The sequence below is a fragment of the Microchirus variegatus genome (assembly GCF_963457635.1).
Source record: "Microchirus variegatus genome assembly, chromosome: 1".
Taxonomy (NCBI): Eukaryota; Metazoa; Chordata; class Actinopteri; order Pleuronectiformes; family Soleidae; genus Microchirus; species Microchirus variegatus.
Genome location: NC_139802.1, coordinates 35911798 through 35935200, shown reverse-complemented (window position 1 = coordinate 35935200; position 23403 = coordinate 35911798). Strand labels below are relative to the sequence as shown.

General features: G+C 39.7%; 2 protein-coding genes across 2 annotated transcripts; one reads left to right on the top strand and one right to left on the bottom strand.

The window, feature by feature from the left end:
* Positions 1-12528: 12528 nt before the first annotated feature.
* Positions 12529-13723, bottom strand: b3galt9 (beta-1,3-galactosyltransferase 9; the record flags this gene model as incomplete). The annotated part of the gene is made up of 2 exons (XM_083903942.1): positions 12529-13623; positions 13718-13723. 2 exons carry the CDS (start codon positions 13721-13723, stop codon positions 12529-12531), a joined length of 1101 nt encoding a protein of 366 aa, XP_083760068.1.
* Positions 13724-14374: 651 nt separating this feature from the next.
* On the top strand, positions 14375-18032 carry psmd5 (proteasome 26S subunit, non-ATPase 5). The gene is made up of 10 exons (XM_083899458.1): positions 14375-14556; positions 15410-15554; positions 15642-15755; positions 15856-15984; positions 16188-16297; positions 16493-16635; positions 16794-16985; positions 17095-17204; positions 17449-17589; positions 17675-18032. Exons 1-10 carry the CDS (start codon positions 14384-14386, stop codon positions 17930-17932), a joined length of 1515 nt encoding a protein of 504 aa, XP_083755584.1. The 5' UTR covers positions 14375-14383; the 3' UTR covers positions 17933-18032.
* Positions 18033-23403: the final 5371 nt, after the last annotated feature.

The window sequence follows — 23403 nt, the reverse complement described above, 5'->3', positions numbered from 1 at the left end:
AAAATACTGATCACAAAAACTGCGGGGTTACAGGAGGAGAACTTTTACCTCTTGTTCAACATAAACAGATCTTTTTAATGAGGTAAGAATAATGTAGACTGTGAAGGTCAGAACGGCTGGTTGTAGAACTGCAGGATAGCGCCCCCACAGGCCCGGAGCACTTCCATTATTGAACATGCAGGTGTTTTCGCTCATGCAGTTGCTTTGGTGTTTGTGTTTTTGGTTTTGCATTTATCATGTTTTCTGTACAGGTGATTAGCTCCGGGTGATTGATGGCATTAAAAACCTGCCTGAAGCTGTGGGACAGATTGTTTCAGCGCTTTCTTGCTCAAGAGAAGGTGATACGAAGTTGCATTTGAGGGCATGACATCAGATCATAAATTCATGCATATAATGACAGACTGTGTCCTTCTAACAAACGTCTGTTGAGAGCTGTTGAACCATGCAGATCTGTGGCTCTCGCACTATAGCTGGAATTACTTAAACTTGATTTGAATACAGTCTCTATGTCCCTCTGTTATTTCTGTTGGAGGGAGGGAGGGAGAGAAGGAGGTAGCCAAAGAGACAGCCGAGTCCAGTGCCATTTCTAGTGGCAGTCGACGACTGCTGGCCCTCTCAACACACAGGAGGCTGTGAAACACTCAAAGCTCCTCACGTCTTCAAGTAAACACCCTCTTTTGGTCTTGGGCCCCTCCAAGGGTCAATACACTGTTACATCACAAAAGCTGGATTCATGGTTAGTTACTCTGGAGGAGAAGGAGAGTGGCACAGTGCTGCCTCTCTTGTGCTCTCTGTCATTTTTCATGTCCATCTCATGCAGCTATCTCCTTATTCTTGTCCCTCTAATCTCTCACCAACCTCCTTTCTTATTAAAGGTCTTTCATTTGATAACGCTCCCTTCTTTCATTGAAACTAATTTTCCTTCCCTGCTCCTACCTTGTCTATTCATTTTAAGCTCAACAACACACACTCTTTCACTCCCCCCCATCTTCTATTTTTCATGGATCCAGGTAAATGTGGGCTCTGAAAGAGAGAGCGAGAGTTTGGTGACTGTGGCTGCCCACACCACATGCTATAAAATGCACAAAGCCTCAGTTGGAGTAGGAGATGCAGGAATAAGATGTGTTTTTTGTTGTTGTTGACCAACAACCAGCAGCATCACAGCCAGACTTCTCAGATTCAGAAACCTCTGAGCGTTGGATGCATCCAAATCTTCCCTGAATGATTTACTTTGGAAATGACAACAATAGCAGTGGGGCAAAGGTCAAAGCAAAGACTTAAAGACGACAAACTATATTATATATATTTTTCTTTGACATGCTAACAAGCAGGAGATTAATCTGTTAACTAAGCATCTCAAGCTTTAAGAGAGTGATGTTCTCTAGAGCAGGGGTCACCAACGTGGTGCCCGCGGGCACCTGGTAGCCCGCAGGCAGCCAATACGGTGCCCGCGGGCTCACTTCACTTCACCTCACTTGCATGTATCCGTATGATCGCTCAGTAAAATATCTTTGATATTGTTTATAAAAACTGGAAATCGTTAGGAGTAAGCACTGGAATGAATGTGTATGCAGTTGAATGCATAATATTAATCATTTAAATGGTAAACAAACAAAAAAATGTTAACGTGGTAGCCCTCCATATTATTTTTTACCCTTAAGGTAGCTCTCATCTCAAAAAGGTTGGTGACCCCTGCTCTAGAGGAACAATGCTACCTCTGGTGGTTAAATGTGAACGATGCAGCCTGCAGTAATAATTTAACTTCTTTATATTTGAAAAAACCCAACATTTGGGGTGCTGAAAAGCATAAGTAGATAAAACGTAATATTACAAAATGATTTACGGACCAAATAAGAACGTATTTCAACTGGATGCATATGGCTTAAACAGAAAGCCAAGATAGACGGATAATAACTTAACACGACAGGACTAAACAAATACAATCCTATAATCCAGCTGTACATAGAGAGGGGCTGTCACTGAAAGTCTAATAGTTAAGAGACAGAGAGAAAATTAGTAGCTAGCTACAGCCTACTATATTTTTCTTTGAGCATATACAATAATTAACTTTATATATATGTTCCCAAACCCAATGCTTAGCCATCCCCAGCTGTATATTTTTGGTGCCAGCAACCAGGCAGAGGCCACTGTCATTTCCCAACAAGGACTCAGTCTTATACAGCCTTGTCTCATACGAAGCCTCTTGGCTTAAACCGCTGCACTTGTCCCAGTAAACCAAACCTTAATCACAGGCTTGTCTAAAGCTGGAGTCTGTAAAAATGCTTCTGGCCACTTCGACTTGTCTACGTCTATTTCCCATATTTTTTCTTCGGAGTTTATGTGCACTTTTCTTTTATATTTCTGGTTTTTGCTTCCGGTTATGGGAGAAAATGTTATTTCAGCCATAAAAAAATGAAAAAAAAAAATGGCACTTGTGCATTTGTACTGTTTCTGGTTCCAGCAACTGAAATAGACGACAAATATGCAGTTTATAAAATCTGATTTCACTCCTTCAGGATGCAAGCTCAACTGAAATCCCAGAAGGGTTTTTTTTTCTTCCTTTTTTTCAGGGCCTATTTTGAATGGAGTCTTTCTACAAATCTCATTAATATCATAGTACAGTCACACCTATATTCGCTAGCTGAACTTCCTGCAGAAATCCAAACAGGTCAGAGAGAGACAGATGGACTTTTGAGAATTCCCCATGTTTGCCTCTCTCTGGAACAGCAGGCCTGTGTAGAGCCAGGGTCCTGCCTTATGAGGGCCATCACTGTGACCCGTTTCACAGAAAACATCCATCAAAAGGCTTCATTTAACTGGAGATGAAAGGTGAGCCTTTTTAACTCTTTCCTCGACCCCGAGCCCAGCCTGTTGACTTTCCTCATCTGTTTACGTTCCGACGCACAAACATCGAAAGCACCTTCTGTGCGTGCGGCTCCTTCCTCCACATGATTTGTGATAGCCTGCATGAAGTCCTCATATTTTCAACATGATGAAAAAACAAAATGCCTTCACTGGTTCAAATGCTCGCTCTGTTCTGAACAGCAACATGAACATGTATGTTTGTATGGGCTCACATGTAGCAAACAGCACCATAACTCAAACGGTCATGTGCACAGTACATCATTTCCTGTTTATGAACAGTCATATTTCTGTGTGTGCAAGAAATGTATAGAGTATAAATAAATTATTTTATAATGGTGTATCTATCCTTCCATCTACTGCTTTATCCTTCACATGAGGGTCATTGGGTGCCAATCCCAGCTGACATAGAGCGAAAGGGGGTACACTGTGGCCAGATCGACAGTCCATCTATAATAATATATTATAATGGTAAATTAAAATAGTATATAGTATGATCCAAAACTATAATTAGGTAGATAAAAGGGTGACACACAAATTAAAGAAATATGTGGCTGCATAATGCATCATTTGTATTCTTGTGATTTTTTTTTTTTTTTTCTGACTGAATTATTCATACAGTATAGTTTGAAGCAGTTATTCTCTTAACTGCCAGTTAGCGGCAACATTGTACTAAACTGCAATGCCTTTATTACCCATTAAACTCATGATTTAGAGTCCTAGTGGTTGGTTTAGTTCTTCTTCAGCATTTAAGTACATATTTTGGGAGGCCAGGGGAAAGTTTACTCATTGTAAATTAATTCATAGGTTTTCTTTTGCACACTCTAAACTCGTCATAAAGAGATGGGAACATTTGTATACGTGCACGTTGGGAATGCAAACTGATAAACCCACTTTGGCGAAAAAATTATAGAACATTTGGGGATGATAATACCCAAATCACCATATAGAATTAGGGGACCAAAGGCAACAGAATATGACTGCGCCATTATAAAAGTTGGGATGATCCATGAACCATGTAGGTCCCCCCCATGAATGTAAGCATTAAGCAATGGCTGGAACTTGATGTCTTATGAGCATATGTTGGCCAGAATTAATAATGAAAATGAGAACTTTAGGAAATCATGGGATCACTCTTTGCCTCTTATACGACCTTCGTGTGGAGGTTAAAATGGTAGAAAATCGATGGATGTAAACATATATATATATATGTATATGTATATATATACACACACACACATATATATGTTGAAAACTTGAAATGGGGACATATAACTGTACTATAATAATTATAACAATGCTGTCTATTCTGTTCTCTGTGTTGAACATTAATAAAAAGTAGAAAACAATCATATTTTATTGGGTTATATCTACATATATGGAAATTTAAAGGCTGTTAACAAGTCATTGGACCTCTACGCTTTGTTTACAGCCTTGCATGAATGCTCACTGTGTGAACATAAAGGAAAAGCACATCGTGAAGCACTTTTATCTAATGAGCTATCAAATGCTGGCTTCATTCATTTCAGGATGTAAGAAATACAGCAACTAAGTGATATTATTTTTTCCTTTATGTAAAGAGAACCGTGTTATATTTCATGGTCATTGGAATAACAATGCATCCCTCAACACCTGCAGTGGGGATTTAGGTACTTGGACAACAAGCTACGTGTATAGTTTGTGTAGTAATTTAATGGCTCACTATGACATTGTTTATAGCAATTTGGATGCACAAGGTGTTCATCATGAGGCTTGGTTAATCCAGAGTCTTGTGTCTCATAACAGTCCTTTGCTAAAAATCAATTCCCCATTCGTCACTTATTGCAACTTACACACACAATATAAAAGGTCATTTTTGAAAAGCACATTTCAGGTATCTTTACAGTACTGGAAGAACCTATTTTGTTATTTTCAGCCAATAGGTGAAAAGGATGTTCTTGCACAATCATTGACTGTCAGTGGGTTAACACATGTAACAATAAGTTAGGCTCTTTGGCTGAAACTACAAGCAGAATCCAACATATTCATAAAATCTAGAACTTTATACTTAAAAGGGTGGAGCTCTTCCTGCCATTAAAGGACTATATTCAGGTTGCTCCACGGTTAGAAGGAATGTGTGTGTGTGGGTGCGTCTGGTGAGTATGTAACATAAACTGCAAACATGCATCAAAGGAACGAGCAACCCCTGAAGCAAAAGGAGTGTTGTGTGCTCAGGAAGATCCACACACTGCTTACAAACACTCATACACATGGAGTTGTATGACTTGGCCTTCATAATCAACACATTTACAACACATTAAAGCTGGAGTAATTTCTACTAAAATGTAAAGAAAGGCAGTATTGGACTCTGCTCTGTTTGCACCTGTGAGCACATGGTGATGCTGGTGTTGCTGGCAGCCATTAAAAATCAAAATTTCCCTTTTAACTGTCTGGATGTCTGGTTGTACAAACACAAACAGACTCCAGGTGAGCACGACGACAGAAAAAGCGAGGAAGCATCTTCCAGGATTAAAGAAACACCAACATTTTAAGTGGTAGAGCAAGATACAATAATCCAAAAACCAGCTACCTGGCTCCTGATCCAACAAGCAGAATAACTTGGTACTCAAATAGGTCTCACATTGCTGAACACTCAGAACAAGTCAAAGCTATCATTACCTTCTCAGTTAGAGACAAAAGCCTGTGTCTATTTTAGCTCAGAGGTTTTTTTTTCCCCCTCAAACTGATCCCCTAAACACTCTCGCAATGAAAACCTGAGGATATTTCAGTAAAAGAAAATTACAAACATAACATAAAGTTATGGCCAGAAGACCAATGTAAGTATTATACGATTCCCCATGACACGATGCACAGACACAAAACATCATAAACACACTGGCTATAAGGAGCTACAACCCTGGCTGCCATGAACCCTTTGCCGTTGGGGGAAAAAAACTGCTTACTGCAGGGTGTCTTACGTCTGGCTGGATGAAAGTCCACTCTGAAACAAAACTCTATTCAGGTCAGATTAAGATCACATTCTGAGGGAGGACAATGCGACCACTGATCTGGGGCCAGCAGAAAAAGAGAAGATTGCCTCACAGACCTTAGCTGAGATACAGTTTCTTCCACAAATCTGCTGTATCAAGAAATCAACAAAAGACAAGACCAACAACGATTGAGGTGTTTTTTTGTTGTGGTACTATAAGTGAACAGTCTTAAAGACCCAATTCCACTAGTATTATCATTCAAAGTGATGCTGAAACACTGTTTTGATTACACATGAAGATAAGAAGGTCAGGGCAACAATGTTCGTTCAGCATTTCATTGAGCTGTTGATGCTCTGCATGGCGCCAATGAGAAAATGATATATCTTAGGCGATCATAGCTGAAGGAACACTTCAACTTTTTAACTCTCATCTTTCCATCTGGCTGCAGCAGACACTTATAATTAGCCGAGCACTATGACTGTAAATGTCTGTCTGTAATCGAAATCATGGATTAGCATTTTCCCTAGATCTTGAATGACATTTATCAACTGTAAACTTGGCTTTGTGCAACGTGTAAAACTAAAACAGTTATTCCTATTCAAGGGATAAGAACTATAACAAAGTGATTTTAGAATAAAAATTAAATAAACTAAATGCATCTCTTCATTTCCTCAGCTTTCCATTCAATGCCTCAGGCTCTAGATCCAAATTTAGATGCCATGCTGTGGCAGTATACTGTAAATGCGTGTGATGAGACGGTAACTCTTCTTCACGTAAGGCCATTCGTAAATGAGGTTGCGACCACACAGTCAGCCATTTATAACTTTGCAGAGGCAGCAGCGTCCACTGGGAACTGCTGAGAACTTCAAAACAATAAAAACATGAAGTGAGATGGATTTAGTTACCACTGTCACACACAAAAATAGTGGTGTAAATATGTGGTATGTGTACTTGCAGATCTTTAAACGCCAACCATAAGGGTTTGGTACAGTTTGATACACAGATTATACATATATAAATAAATGCATGCGTGTTTAGCAACAGCTACCCATAGCACGTTCATGGAAGTGGGATTCTGATAACCCATCAGTTCCTGTGGAGCTGCTGAGGAAATCGCTATAATGACATGTGTTGGATGACAAGGTGGTTTTATTGGGGAAACCCAACTTTATAATGACCATTATTATAAACCAGGCCTCCATTTGTAAAACACCTAACACACATTCTCTCTGTCTGTCTGTCTCTTTCACTCTTTCGTCCCCGCAGCTTCATTACAAAACTTCCATTTTCCTTTTTTAAACGTTTCACATTATAAAAACTATCAGATGACACATCAAACCCAACCCAAAAAAACTATTGGAAATGGAAATATCTTCATACGAATATGAATCGAATATGCAGTCTATTTATTAAGTTATCCATGAAAAGGAGAATAAATGTTGGCAATTCCAGAGCCCATTATGTGCCATATGTTTGGCATTGATGTAACTGTCTATAGTAGTTGTTTAAGTGTTTGCATTTAATTACTGTTTAGTCAAAAGTATACTGATATATAGATATACGTTTTATAATACTAATAACTGCTGGCCAAGTATTTATTGTCCAGATAAAGAATAAAAATATTGCACATTTTTCTCATTCTACATACAGTAGACAAGATTTTTTGTATATTATATCTGGTACAAAAGTTATTAAATAGTATTTGTGTTTTATTAAACAGGCATGAATTGTCTTGACAGCAATACACAACTCAGATATTACTGTAAAAGGGAATAGACGCTGCAGGTATAGGCACATTTGTGTGTTAGCAGATGTCTTCATCATCTCGGCAGTTGACATGAGAGACAAAGTAGAGGGGAAAATAACATGACCACGGCACAACCCACCAACAAATGCAGTACACGCCTCTAATAACATGTGATCTGATATGCTCTATTGCAGACTGAGCCTCCACCCAACACTGATGCCTTACACTCAGAGAACTGATAGTTTTAGAAGCAATTACCAAGAAATGTCATCACTTTGAATGCACAGCCCACAAATGTCCAAATATTGGCAGCACTTACCTGCCAGAAATATCAGAGAAGGCAACGGCCGTTGCTTAGTTTACATTTATGATGCTGAGTTGATGTAATATTTATGGAAATTGGGGAAGGGTATGCTTACATAACCACTAACGTGACTACACAATCTTTTTAGACTAAATTGTAAATGTTTCTAAGGGGAGTGAGGTTTTGATGGAGAGTATTTTTACTTGTTGCTGGGAATTGGAAGATATTTTTGGTCAGCTGTAACATGACTTTACTTTATATGACCTCATGTTGCAACCAAAAATTCCTCAGCAAAATTGGATTAATGACAAGTTTCATTATCAAAAATGTTGTAATTGCTTCATAACATGTTCAGCTTTACATGAGTCCACGGTAGAAAAAAAAAATGTATAGGAAACATTTTTATTGCACTTCATCCAGATGGAGTGATTTTTGGAAAAAGTCTCCCTCTAAAAAGAGCCAAAAGAATGCAGAATAAAAACACAAGGAGTAAGAAGCAACTGCACAGTATGGGAGGCACAAGCTCCTGGCTTGGCAAAATGAACAAAACCTCAAAGGAAAGATTATGGAGTTTATAAAAAGGGAAAGGAGAAGTAACCACAGATGTCGTCAAAAAAGAGCGTTTATCCTTGAGGTTACTGCTTCTACGTAAATGGACGTGGGCTGGAGGGCCATATGAATAACAAGCCACTGCTGCGAACATAAAACACATAAGAATTGTACACTCGTGTATAAAAATGCACGCTGTATATTCTCTTGAATGGCACATGTGCACAGTAAAAATTAAAACTTACAAACAGTCGTTTCTTTCATCAACTGAGACATCAACTCCCACCAACCCTCCCCACAAATCAGTGGCAGTGGCTGGGGAGCCCTGCACTTCTTTCGTCAGTGTAAACAGCCTAAATAAAACAGTATTTCTCTGGTTTGATGAGTCCCTCTCACCAGAGATGTGTCTGTCTAAGGGGAAGCATTCATAAGAGCACTGTGCCACCCACATGCAGTTTACCGACCCTCGACCTCACATTAACAGTCCCTGCAGGCTGTGTTGTGAGTGTCAGTGTGCTGACGATAAAAGTGTACATGTGGTTTAGGGGGGTCTGGTGGCTTTCCTGCTCTGTGAACCCTGTTTCCACTTTCCTTAGGAAACTCCTACCCAACCTCAGCAGAGTTCTCAAATCCAATATTATGTATATTATAACTTTTTTATAATGAATAACTGCACTCACAAACACCTCTGGCAACTTTTGCATCTCCACAGTAACAAGGAAACAAAACTGTTGTGAGTCTGTGGTCTGTTTTTTGTTTGTGTGGACAGAAAACCACAAGAATGTCCATGCTATGTACTTCAAGCACTTTTGATAGCTTTATCTGCTTAAAACTGAGACCCTTCACAGTTATCCCTCTTCCATACTTCAAAATCTCACATGATAAACACAACACATGCAAAGTAATTTGTTCAATAGCATATTTGAAAAACTAAATCATAGGGTGTGGTTTCACAGCGACCCAAGTCACAAGTCTCAAGGAAGTCCAAAGCCATTCTTGCAAGAATCAAGCAAGTCAACTCTAGTTGTATGAATATAGAAGATGACTTCCCAGATATTCCACATTTAACCTTCTTAAGGTAGGCAAAATAAGCTTGAGCTTCAGCCTACACCAGGGGTCACCAACGTGGTGCCCGCGGGCTCACTTCACCTCACCACACTTGCATGTATCCATATGATCACTCAGTAAAATATCATTGATATTGTTTATAAAAACTGATCATCGTTAGGAGTAAGCACTGGAATTAATGTTTATGTAATTGAATGCATAATATTAATCATTTAAATGGTTAAAAAAATGGTGCATAAAATGTTTATATGGTAGCCCTCCATATTATTACATATTACTCTCGGCCTCAAAAAGGTTGGCGACCCCTGGTCTACACCTTTTCAGTCTATTTCTTTATGTGCAGAAGAGTCAAGAATGGTGTGTCAACACAAATATTTATGCATTTATTTGTAAATACCTGTGACTGAAATAAACTAACTTAAGTTCTATCTGTAACAGAAACACTGCATTACTCATAGGCTACAATGTAAATAAGGAGTGCTTCATGGTCCCATACAACTGAATTGTTGATACAAATATATAATAAACATCAATAAAATTAAAATAAATGAAAACACAGATCATAACATGTAAAGAACGCAGATATTATGCCTTCATTAAACCATGGAAATGAATTGGGGAAAAGTTTCACGCACTAATCACAGCTTTTTGACCCACCACCAAGACGTTAACTAGCGTAGCGTTAGCTTAAAATAGCAACCAAGTGACTTCCTGTCTTACCTTCGTGAGCGGGAGTTGAAGTCTCAAATGAAATTCCACGTTGTCGTGTCGGTGTCGCGCGGTTTCCTGGTTTGTACGCAAGGCCGTGACTCGAGTCCAGTCCACCACCTCGGCAATTACCTAATGAGAAGGGTATTGTTTACCTTGCTTTGGGCAGGTTAGCTTGTCCCACTTGCTTCCAATGTTTATGCTAAGCTAAGCTAAACTAAACTGAGCATCTTAAGAGCGATATAAAAGTGGTATGAATCTTTAAGCCAGAGTCTTGTCAAAGAAAGCAAATTATTTCAAATGTTTCCAAAGCACCCAGATAAAAGACTATAAAAAGATATAAGTAGCACATAAATATCAATTTAAGACCTGGGTACACTACAATTTAAAATTAAAGCTTTGTGGGACAGAACTAGCTACTGTAGTATAGCCATGGATGGGAGGAGTTGATGCTAATAAATCCAGATTAATCCCAAAGAGCAACATGGGTTCACACCATGCTATGTCTGTCTTCTTCTTCTTCTTCTTCTTTTTTTTTTTTTAAGTCAGGATGATTATAGACACACTGAGATGTTATTCTTTGATTCTTTGCCTGGTGCAGAGAGACAGACAACTTGGAAATGCTTTGCAGTCACAATGGAGCATGGCCAAGGTGGAGCAGAGTGATGCAGTGTGAACCACTGGCAGAAGAACAGAACAGAAAAAGGTTGTAAACACCCAAACATTTTGTTTGGTCGGGCTCATGGTGCTGGGACAAGGGCCAAGGCTTTCCTTTAGTGGAGCTTGAGCAGCGGTTAGAGAACACAAAATGACTGGAAATTAAGTCAAGACAAATTCATTTACTGCAGTGCCAGCTACTGTATGATCACACACCTTTCAGTCACAGTCGTGATAACACAAATCGTGCAACTCAGGGAAAAAAAATGACATGTATTCAGGGGTCATGATGAGTGCTGAATAAAGCATAAATGGGGAATATGAAAACTATCAGGACATCTGTCATTTATAATGGAAATGCAAAGAGATGAACAGATCTGGAATTTAAAATATGTGAAAGTAGAATTATCAGTTGATTACTGTGTCTCGCTCACAGACGATAAACACAGACATGGGCCTGAGACAGGGCCGGTCCAAGGCAGAAGCGAACTAAGCCGCTGCTTAGGGCCCCATGACCACAAGAGGGCCCCCAAGAGCAATTAACTAAAACATTTTTTAGAAGAGTTTATTTAGAATTTTTCTCCCCATTTTTAGCAAAGCTTTTTCACAGTTTTTACATAGTTGTCAGATGTGATTATTTAACCTTATATTTTATTTATAAACCATTTTTATTACCTTGTTCCAAGTGCCTCTGTTGATTTACATTATTATTTAAGTATTTGTTTGATATTTATTTAATGCTGGTTTCTTTTTTACATATAAAAGTCGAATCTTTGTATTACAGTAGTGTATTTTGAATCCCCCCCCCCCCCCCCCCCCCCCACATTTTTAGATTTTCAGACCTTAATATCTTAATATTTTAATTATAAACCGTTTGGTTTTATGGATTGATTCTCTGTGTCGCCAGTAGGTGGATTTGCTGATTTTCTCACATTTAGTTTTACAAGTGTATTTGTATTCGTGACAAAGTAGAATAAGTAGAACACCTTTAGTATAGTAGGTGTGTGAATGATCAATAATCATTATTATTGGCAGTAACAGAGGGCCCCAAAATCAAATTTTGCTTAGGGCCCCATGGAGGCTTGGGCCGGCCCTGGCCTGAGATGTGTTTGCCCAGCAAGAGTTGGAAATTCAGTTTAATTAAGACAATATATTGAGTTTGTGATATTTTTTATTGACAAATACATCACAGTCTGAAAATATTTTTTTCTCAACAAACACCTGCCCACACAGTGCTCCTCAATTATTTCTGCTGATTAATTTGCCTCCTTCTGAAACTGTGTGGGCGAGCAGACTGTGTATCTTCCTGAATATTTGTGTTATACTGTATGTTGTGTATTAAAGACAAGAAAACACCCTCAGGCCTTTTTAAACTACTCTTGTCTTGAAACAAGGAGATAATTTAAAACAATACAGCAGTTAATAGTGTGTTTTTTTTAATTGTACATTCACTTTGAAAGAAACTCACACAGGTTAAATGTTTTCTTTCATTATAATAATAGTAAACTAAAAATGATAACTAAACTAAACTGTGCCAAACATGTGCACAAGGACAATGAACTCATGCACTCTTTTTTTTTTTTTTTAATAATTATTTAAATCCCACTTCCTGTCAGTCTCTGTCTATCACTCACGAGCACACACAAAGTAATTACACACTGTGATTAAGCTTGTCCCCGGGAGTTGAAGAAAGACAGTTTATCCAGGTATGTGAGGGCCTTGCAGGTCACCAGGCCATAGTACGTCCGTAACAGTGAGCATCGTCCAACCCTCTGTCCCAGATCTGCCCAAACTGTTTCCAGTTCATGGCTCCTCATTCCTGCTGAGGTAAACAGATAGCGGTAGCAGCAGGCATTGTAGCGGACGTGTTTGTCTCCTGAAAACCTAGCGCTGTGCGTCGGTGCCACGCCAGCCTTCTGAGCACAAATGCCCACAAAAACATCGGCTGTCACGGCTGCGTGGACTGCTGCAGATGCCACGTACACTTTTCTAACCACATCTTGAGACAGAATATAAGCCGTCCCATCACAGTAGTCGGGCAGGTACTTGTCAGGATAGAGAACTGGAGGAAGGTAGCCAGAACTATTGGGGTCTCTGTTAGGCGAGTCTTTCTGGATCACCCTTCCCAAGTAGAGGTCCTCGGGATGCCTGTGTAGACCAAGTAGGTAGCTTCCAATGGCAGGGAGATTGACAAACACAGAGTCTTTGGTCAACAGAACGAAGCGTGCCAGAGGACAGAAGGTGATCACCCAGCGGAGTGCCAGCACAGTCCTCTCGGTTGGGCCTCGTAGAGATGAGTCAGCCACAGCCTGACCTTGGACCATGTCCCCAAAATGGGCAGATTCTTTCATGAGAGCGTTTTGAGCAGCAGAAGTCTGAGTTGATCCTAAAAAGAACAATACCTTCACCGGGAAGCCTTGGATGAGTGTTTGGTTGGCCCATGTCCTCCTGATGGCATCTCGCTGGGTGGAATTTCGCGGAGAGCTGAAAACTAGTGCAAGGATGAAGAGGTCAGAGTCTCTGCAGGTATCGGGGTTAATGATATTGTAGGCCTGGGACGCATTCTCCCTGGCATTACCCAGGTCTAGTTTCCTTGCTTTCTCCCTTACATCAACAACGGTACCGTCGGTGTAGAGAGCAGGCGTAGGCTGCAGGAGGTACTCCTCGACAAAGTCAGCCCCAAACAGCAAGGCGTGAAAGAGCAGCACATTGAAGAAGAGGAAACACCACTGGTGGGTACGCAGCTTACACAGAGAGCACTGGAGCATGACACAGACATAAGGAAGGTATGATAAAGCATAAATGCAGCCAGTCAAATGTAAACAAACGTGTAAAAGCTGTTTACACAAGTACCTGCATGACACCTGCCTCTGCAACTGTGTTGTTTCTTGGCTGTAGGTGGCCAGAGGACCTGCTGCCTCTGCGGTCTGTGCTACAACAACACAAGCCCTCGGAGAAGGTTTCCACTGAAACTCAATAGCTGCGTGTAACGGAGCACCCTAAACCTCATGAAAACGTAGACACTGCATCATGCAACATTAATGACACCTGTGAGGGATAACTGGAACATACCACAATTTATTAGGGTCACCACCATGTACAGACATGTTTTATCTCTTACACATAGATCGGGCTGATGTGCACTTCCAACAACAGCAAAAAAAAAAGTATATAGTTTGACTATTAACACTTGAGTATCCTGCTGTGCAAAGGGTACATTTCTTGAACGAAAGACAAAGAGTTAAAATATATATATTTTTGTATTATATTGTATTATTATATATTGTATATGTATATATATATATAATATATCAAATGTCACCAGACAGGCTCTGTAGTAAGTGATGGAAAGAAGAATTTCACTGCACTATTATTTTTGCAATGCCTTGAATCCTTTGAAGTTTCACACTCAGTCCAGGAGGTGGCGGTAACGCTCTGTGGTGTAGAGAAGCGTGGAGTCGAGGAAGCACAGATGCGGAAATAAACAGTACGTGACTGCAACAGCGTTGGTTCACAGACATGGCTGCGTCAATTGAGAGTTTACTGGAGGAAATCTCCGGTGTCCAAGAGCCCATAGAGGAGCTGCAAGGTTTAAAAACTGCTTTATTAGCGATACCTGCCAACGCTTTGAGAGGCTCAGTGAGCGGACTGCGACTCGGTGTGATTTTCTCTTTGTTAAACTCCAGTCGGGGGTGAGTTTGGCTCAGTGCTTGTTTTTTGTTTGTTGTTTTGCATTAGCAGTTGAGCGTTATGTGATGAGTCACTCTGTCTGTCTGTCAGTCACGGTGTCAATAACTCCACCACAAGCAAAGCTAGTTTGCTGTACTTACCCTGGGCTTGCTAGGTAGCTAGCTACGATGCTATAATGTTGCACATGCACTGACTGCACAGCTTTGGCTTTGCTCTTTGCCCCTTTTCCCCTGAACGAAATACGATTAATCTTCATGTTCAACTTGTTCCGGTTCATGGCGGTGTTAAAATACTTGCATTTTAACACTCACTCTTTTGTTTTGGACTGTGCGAATCATGTTGCAGAGACAGAAAAGCAGGATTTGGCGACATCTATTAGTGAAGCTGTATGTTGCAGATCAAGCATGTAGGAATCCTTATTCCATTTGGCCATTTGGTGGTCCATGGAAACCTGCTCCTGCTGTATATGTAAAGATAACGCAATGTTCTGTGGTAATTAAAATAAACATTTCAAACAGTCACACAATTGTACACTAAAAAAACCCTAAATATTTTATAGTCCATTTCTGCCTAATTGAAATAATCTCACTAAACTCTAACACTATCGGCCTCTAATTGTGTTATTGTGAAAATATTACCCCACAGTCCATAACGAAAGTGACTAATGTGGTCATGCTTTTATCAAAATTGTTATTATTATTGTTATTTGATTTGTTTTTGCAATGTAAAGTGTCATAAATAAATACAATTTGCTTTTATTTTTGAAGACTATTAATTGGTTTTCTGTTGACCGAAAAATCATTTGACTTGAGTACAGCTTTCAGTTCTTATTGTGCTGATCATTTGCGAGTACAGGGAGCAGGTTGAACTGTGTGTGGATATTCTCGAGCGCATCTTAACGGTGCTCAGTCCTGAGCATGTGGTGCAGAACTACAGAGCGGAGCTGCAGGCTGGTCTGACTCATCCTAATGAAGAGGTTAAGATACTGGCTTTAGTACAGGTAGGACACGCACAAACAGACACACATATTCACACAGTTCCCCAAAAATAGGTGGCCAAATTAAGAATCCCTGTTTTTCTCTGGCAGATTGGCAGAATAGTGGAGCACCGGGATGCTGCCACTGAAATCCTGCACGACCATGACATTCTTCGAGGAGTCATTCAATGCATTTCAGAAGAGAAAATGGCTGTGGCAAAGCAGGTGTGAAGACTGAGACACTCAAATTGACTGCATGAATTTTAATGAGTATACTTAAAATGAGGTGGTGCAGTAACAGTGTTTTTTTTTCTTTTTTCTTTAGGCCATTCGGTCCTTGTCTAAACTGAGTCACTCCAAGCCTGGGTTAGACAAATTGTTCCAGACCGACCTCCTGAAAGTCCTGAAGGATGTGATGGCCACAAGTGACATTGTCAGATACCGAATATACGAGGTATGTATTTTAAAATCGGTATAAGGTATGACTAAACGGATCAAGAAATCGTGCCAGAATGTGGGCAACACTTTCTCGCCACATGCTCTGTTAAGTCACATTTGCAGCTGAATAACTGTTGAACTATTAAGTTTCTTCTCTCAGTCGTCAGCCAGAAGATGACTGACACGACATTGCTGATCTACTTCTGTTGCTTTTTGCAGCTGCTGGTGGAAATCTCATCGGTTTCTCCCATTTCTCTTGGTTACTGCGCCAACAGCAGCCTCCTCTCTCAGCTTCTCGGCGAGCTGACTGGAGACGATGATTTGACCAGGTAATAAGATTAATCAAACATAAACGAATGATGTAGATGCAGTGACATTATGTTTGTCCTCTTTCTGGTTTCCAGTAGTACTAAATAGCCTGTGTAGTCAACTGTCCATGTACAGATTGTCAGAAATTGCTTAACGTAAAGTTTTAAGAGGATTTTTGAACAACTTCATTCAGAAATGTGCCATTTTCTCTTCAGGGCCACAGCCATAGAGATGGTGACCACTCTAGCTCACAGTCAGCATGGCCGGCAGTATTTGGCCCAGCAGGGCATCATGGAAAAGCTCTCCAACATGATCATAGGATCAGAGGCGGACTCCTTCTCCTCTCTCTACTTGCCTGGTGAGTCACTGTAGAAAAGCTTCGACAAAATAAAAGCCAGTCCAAATCCCCTCTGCTGAACTGTTTTTGAGCTTTTTGACATGAGAGAAGAAGCTGTATGGCTCGATCACAGTGGAAGTAAATTGAGTTGGTGGATTGACTGAATATCACTCCTGTAGGTTTGGTGAAGTTCTTTGGAAACCTTGCCATTGCGGACAGCCCACAGCAGGTTTGTGAAACATACCCAGCTTTCCAGAACAAAGTGTTTGAGATGGCTCTGGACGCAGACCCTGTGATGATCGGGGTGGCTCTGGACACTTTGGGCTTACTTGGATCGACCGTGGAGGGGAAGCAGGTGCTGCAGAAAACAGGTTAGCTTATTATATTTCTAACATTTCATTTCATTTCATGAAATTGGAAGGAGCTCCGGCCCCTCTTTGAATGTGGTCGTATTGTGTCTAACTCGATGTATGTCTTAAGGAGAGAAGTTCAAGACTGTGTTGTCAAAAATGAGTCAGCTTGCCAACTCTGGAGCCACAGAGCTAAGAGTGCGCAGCTTGGATGCCATATCACAGCTTCTCACTCTACAGGTATGTGTGCGTACGTCATATCTGTTTTGCTCAATGAACTTAAGGGTTGTTTTTTTTTGCTGAGTGTTGTGCTGTTGATACTCTCCCCATAAAGCATACAACACATAGGGGAACAAAACGACAACAATTCCCATGATCCCACACTGCTTGAGAGACCTCTCCAGTGGCAAAAAAAATATATATATATTTTGTGCATTTAAATGACCTCTTCTGCCAGTTTATTAATCGCTAATGTTCTTAACAGCCAGAGCAGCAGACAGAAGATCTTCTTGCCTTGACTGAGTCCTGGTTCCAACATTTGTCAAACCACCCCATGGACATGATTCGCTCCATCAGCACTCAGCCATTCCCAGAGCTGTATTGTGTGGCTCTTGGGATTTTCTCTGTGAGTGCTGAGCTGAATTAAGCCTCTTTATTTCCTCTTTTTGTCATCTCCTCTCTCATATTTTATCTGTGTGTGTGTATTCCAGGCCATTGCCACTCAGCCATGGGGTCAGAAGTTAATGATCAGCACGCCTGGATTCATGGAGTTCGTTCTGGATCGTTCGACGGGTAAAAACAAGGAGGGCAAAGACGCCAAGTTTGAACTGGTGGGGACACTTGTGTCGTCGTCAACAGCAGCAAATATTCTGGGCAGCCAGCATTACATCCACCTGAAAGCGTACCTCAGAGAGGGACCTTACTATGTTACAGCCGTGGCTTCAGTCGGCCTAGAAGGAGCAGATTAATTCAAATAAACTTTCATACTCTTCATGGTTTTCTAATTGATGCATAAATAAAGGGACACATGGGTGAACAGTACAATACATTCATCCTTGAATAACTATTTAAAAAATAGTTTAAACAAATCAGGACATTGGCCGTGGACATCTTAATTGCATTCTATAAGGATGAATTCATACATACTAATCTTCATGCTTTTGATTATCATTTAACTTGGTGGTGTTTGCGCCAAGACGATTTCACATTATTGTTCAGTGTTGGGTCGAGTTTGGTGACTCACTTAAACATTTTGTATTTTGGGAACAGTTTTTCAAGTTGTGCATCAACTATAAATGGGGGGGGGGGGGGGGAGGTGAAATTTAAAAGAAACAAGTTTGAGTCCCTCCTCAAACGTTGTACATTCTCCTCTATTGTTTTCAATATATGAAGTTCAATATATTCACCCTTAGAAGTAACAGGAGTCGAGTCATTAACTGGTTTGATGGCATTAATGTTGGTGGACTCTGTTGCTGGGGCTGGGAATTTGATTATTTTATTTGATTAAATATATTACAGAGTTGCATTTGGGGTAATGTAGGATTGAGAGTTTTTGGATTTTGACTCATATTTAGCCTCTCATTTTTTTTTTTTATACTGTTTTCAAAAGTAAGGCTTTGTTTAAATGCAATACTAAATACTGCAGTGCCCCCACCTCCTCCAACGTCTGCACTTTTAGTTGACACGGTCTTCTCCAACTACTTAACCACTAATGAAGAAGCCAAACCATCAGTTTTCACCATCCATGCACTAAAACATACAAATCACACCACTGTTCCCGGTGTCCTGTAAATAAAACTGGACACCCTGAAATTCCACATTCGTCAGATACTGATTTGGTATTTTTTTTTTGTGTCAAAAAATATTTTTTTATCCTTTTATTATTTAAGAAGATTCAGTTAAACAGCCACTGAATGCTTGCTTTTGATTTGATGTTGCGGCAAAAAACCTGAAATACAAAACAGTGATTCTGAATGTTTTTGAACACAATCACAGTTTGACTGCTCCTAAAACCATTGTTCTTTGAATGTGTGAGATTTCGTAATAAACGTTTCGTAATAAAATAAACGTTGTCGAGTGCCGCGCCATTTGTTCTCACCACTGAACGTCATATCATTTTCTAATGCCTAAGTAACTGTGCGGCAGTTTCACCACAGGAAATGAGCTCAGTAGATTCACAGACAACTCTTTCATTCCCAGCATTTGTTGTTTGTGAGCAGTGCCTGGTAATGATGGACTTATTATCAATTCACTGTAAAACACAAAAGGCATAAAATGAAAATGACTATGCAAGATAATAAAAGTCAACAGAGCAGTGCTACTGTGAGCACAGTATATATGAGTTTAATAACTGAAAACCATTTGTTTAGTTTTGTTTACAGCGTTTTACTCTTCTCTCTTTGGGGCATTAAAACCACACATTCTGTTGGTTTTCTTGAATGATTGCATTATACTGACTGTGTTTATCATGTCAAACTTTGAGAAAAGAGAATAAAAATTTGAATTGATGCTCTTTCTCACCTCCACTTGAGGGCATGAGGGCGTTACAGTTGCTCCTGATCTACTCTGTTCAATCGGCATCAAAATAATAAAATATTACATTCTTGATAAATTAGGCACATTAGTTTTCACGTACATTAATTTGACTAGTTATAAGCCCATGTGAGTAATAATCCTGGTTTGTTGGTAGAGCTGCTTAACGCTTAACTCTACACTGTTAATTATTTAATTCCAGCCTGAGGGGTTATTGGAAATCTTTGCTTTAGTCTGGAATGTGTTTCATAAGGGTCTCTTATAAGCATTTATAGTCATAATATGATAACTCAGTATGTTTAATATAATATTTAATACATTAAAAAAAACATATTATTGAAGAATTAAGTTGATTCTAACGAAGAACAAAAACTTTTAAAAGCCACACAAAATAAGATGAAGATAAATGTAAGAAAAAGGCACAAATTAAAGCATTTATTTTCCACATGTAGGATTCATGTCCTTGTGCACTGATGCAGACTGGCCAAGCTCAGTGGGAGCAGACAACAGATGGAAATGGTCATGACACAAGGGAATCTTTGGAGAGTCGAACTCGGATTTAGCTCCACTAAATTCCAGCAAAGCTCCACAGTACACTCTTAGAAATAAGGGTTCCAAAAGGGTTCTTCTACAAGGGCTGAGGTTCTAGCTGGAACCATTTGCTTCTGAAAAACCCTTTCCCCGAAGAAAGGGTTTTAAAAGGGTTCTTGGTAACACTATCTACTATCTTAATACTAAATTGTAAAAGTATTTTTTTTAGACCCCAATGGAAATTTCTGGTTATTTTTTTGTAACCTACACTCTTAGAAATAAGGGTTCCAAAAGGGTCCTTCTACAAGGGCTGAGGTTCTACCTGGAACCATTTGCTTCTGAAAGGGTTTTTTCAAGGGTTCTTGGTAACACTAATGGTTCCAGTAAGAACCATTTTGATCCAGAGAACCCTTTAAAAACCCTTTCCTGAATTAACGGTTTAAAAAGGGTTCTTGGTGGAACCCTCAAAAAAGGTAAAGGTTCCACCTGGAGCCAAAAAGGGTTCTCTTATGAGGACAAACTGAAGAACCTTATATGGTCCTACTTGGCACTTTTATTTTTAAGAGTGTACAGTATGGGAGCGTTTGAGCGTGCAGGCGGAACAATAAATGTTGATGATGCCCAGTGTTTGTTCTACACAGACTCACAATCCTCGGGTGTCTGCTGCAGGAATCCACAGCTTCAGTGCCACATTTGGCTCAGTTAAAAAGGTAACATTTTACAATGCGGTACAATAAAAATGTGGTAATAATTTTTCAGTATGGAAGTCATTTTATGGTAATCTCTTTAGTACTACCAAAGGAGAACGTGTATGGGACATAAGAGTGGTATAACAATTTAATTTCCATATGAAGGTTTTGCACTGATGGTGTTTCCCATGTCATTAGAAATAAGATGACATTGTCATAGATTTACCTTCCTATTACAAAACTATTACCAGTAGTTTGTCGGTTCTTCCCACGTTTATGTATTAAAAATGCAGATTTCCAACACGGATCATATCTGTATACAGCGTTAAAGAGTCCGACCTCTCGACTCTTTCTGTCCATCTCACAGCTGTGACTTTTTTTTTTTCTTCTTCTTCTCCACACTTCCCACTCCAGTCAGAGTGGCTGACTCAACCCCAAACATCCATCGCAAGCTCGTCGCTGTTCAAACAACTTCACGTCACCGGTCTCCTCCGTGAATCATATCACCTCTCCCACGTTTCCTCTGCACTCGCTCCAGTTTGCGTCATCCGACCCAGAAATAAATAAATAAATCATGATGTATCCGGAACAGAAAAATTTGAATCACCACTCAATGGATTAGGCAAATTGGACAAACTGACCGTAGGTGTGAGTGTGAGAGTGAAGGGTTGTTTGTCTCTTTATGTGTGGCACCTGTGATGGACTGGCCACCTGTCCATGGTGTACCCGACCTTTCGTCCTCTTAGAAATAAGGGTTCCAAAAGGGTTGAGGTTCTACCTGGAACCATTTGCTTCTGAAAAAATCCTTTCCTGAATAAAGGGTCTTTCAAGGGTTCTTGGTAACACTAATGGTTCCAGTAAGAACCATTTGGATCCAGAGAACCCTTTAAAACCACTTTCCTGAATAAATGGTTTTAAAAGGGTTCTTGGTGGAACCCTCCAAAAGGGTTTATAAAAAGGTTCTACCTGGGGCCAAAAAGGGTTCTCCTATGGTTCTACTTAGCATTTTTATTTCTAAGAGTGTGTCGCTGGGATTGGCACCAGCAACCCTCATGTGGAAGATAAAGTGGTAGAAGATGGATAAATGGATGGACCACCACTCAGACATTTAATCATACATTTTTACTATGATTTTTGGCACCCTTTTTAGTCTTTTCATATCCTGTCTTCTTGTTGTCAGTGGCTCTCACCGCTGAAGGATAAAATAAGAAGCTGTCACGTCTTCTAAACTGAACTGCTCTTTGTGCAGCTCTACATAATAATCTCAGGATGTGCAGCAATCGTACCTGAACTCTCGTCTCCAGAGCATCGTGTGAATCCTGTGACGCCGCCCCGATGCTGCTGCTGCCGCTGCTGTCTGTCAAAGAGTCGTCCTGCATGAGTTGAAAGGTGGGACAGTCGGTTGCTCGCTCTCATCTTTACTGTAAAAACAATGACTGACTGTTGATGTTGACTTATTTCAATTCAGAACATTCAAATCTGCAGTGGAAAACTAAAAATGGTGTAAAAAACCTAACACAAAGATGGGTATGTCCACAAAAACAAGTATCTCAGTCTGACAAACAGACACATTTTCAAATAGGATTTTATTGACTGTCTTTCAATTGTCCATTTTTTGATCTCTAAACTAAATTGTATTGATTGTATCTACTACAGTTTTAAATCCCAGTGTGTTTGGCTGAAAAAAAATATTGGATTTGGTTTGTACAAGGTGAAAGAAATCGAGGGATTCTCATTTTTGAATCACACTTTTCATTTTTGAATATCATTCACACATGCAGTATCATCACACTGTGATGTGTTGGCAGATGTAAAAAGAGTTTGAAAAGTGGGCTTGATCCATTTTAGCTGTCTGAGGGTGTAGCGTTGATTTTTATAGGGAGATTTGCCAAAATCCCTGGCATCTTTCTGACAGACAGAGTACAGATGTATACAGCCTGTTAATGCTGTAAATGCGGAAACAAATGAACTCAAAGATACTGATGTTGTTTCAGTAAATGAGACATTTTGTCGAAGCTGCGGTCCCACTGTGTGTGAAGCTGTTGAGAAAACACACTGAAAAATAAGTTTAACATTCGCAAACAAACAGAACAAGAGCATAAACGTCCAAGAGAGAAGAAGAAAATGCTCAGTCAGCTGTTTTTGTTGTATTTTTATTCCATTGTTGCACATGCAACTGGATTACAGGTCATTTGAACCTGCCTCATTAAAAAAAATACTTTTATTACACACTATTATTTTTGGAATGATTATTTACGCAAGTGAGTGGGCAATATTTTGGAAATAACTTTAAGAAATGGCGTCCTACGACACACGGGAGAAGATACAACTAAAATGTCTGTGCATGAACTACATAACATTGAATAACCAAGTGATTCGGTGTGTAATATAAGCATTTATTGCATTATATTTGGCACATTAGGTTATTATCTTTCTTGTGCAAAGTCTTTATCTAAGCTGGATATGACTAATAATTGTAATAACTCAGGTAATTATACATTTTGGTTAACAGTACACAATCTACAACTCTACAAGTTAATACAACAACATCTGTGTCTTTTAGATGATGCTGGTTATTTCATAGTTCCACTTGCTCGTTGTTTTAACAGAGTGCTTGTGTTTCCGGGTTTAAATATCAGGTATTGCATACATTGTAAATATAGTATTGCCGTGTTTTAGGGCAGGTA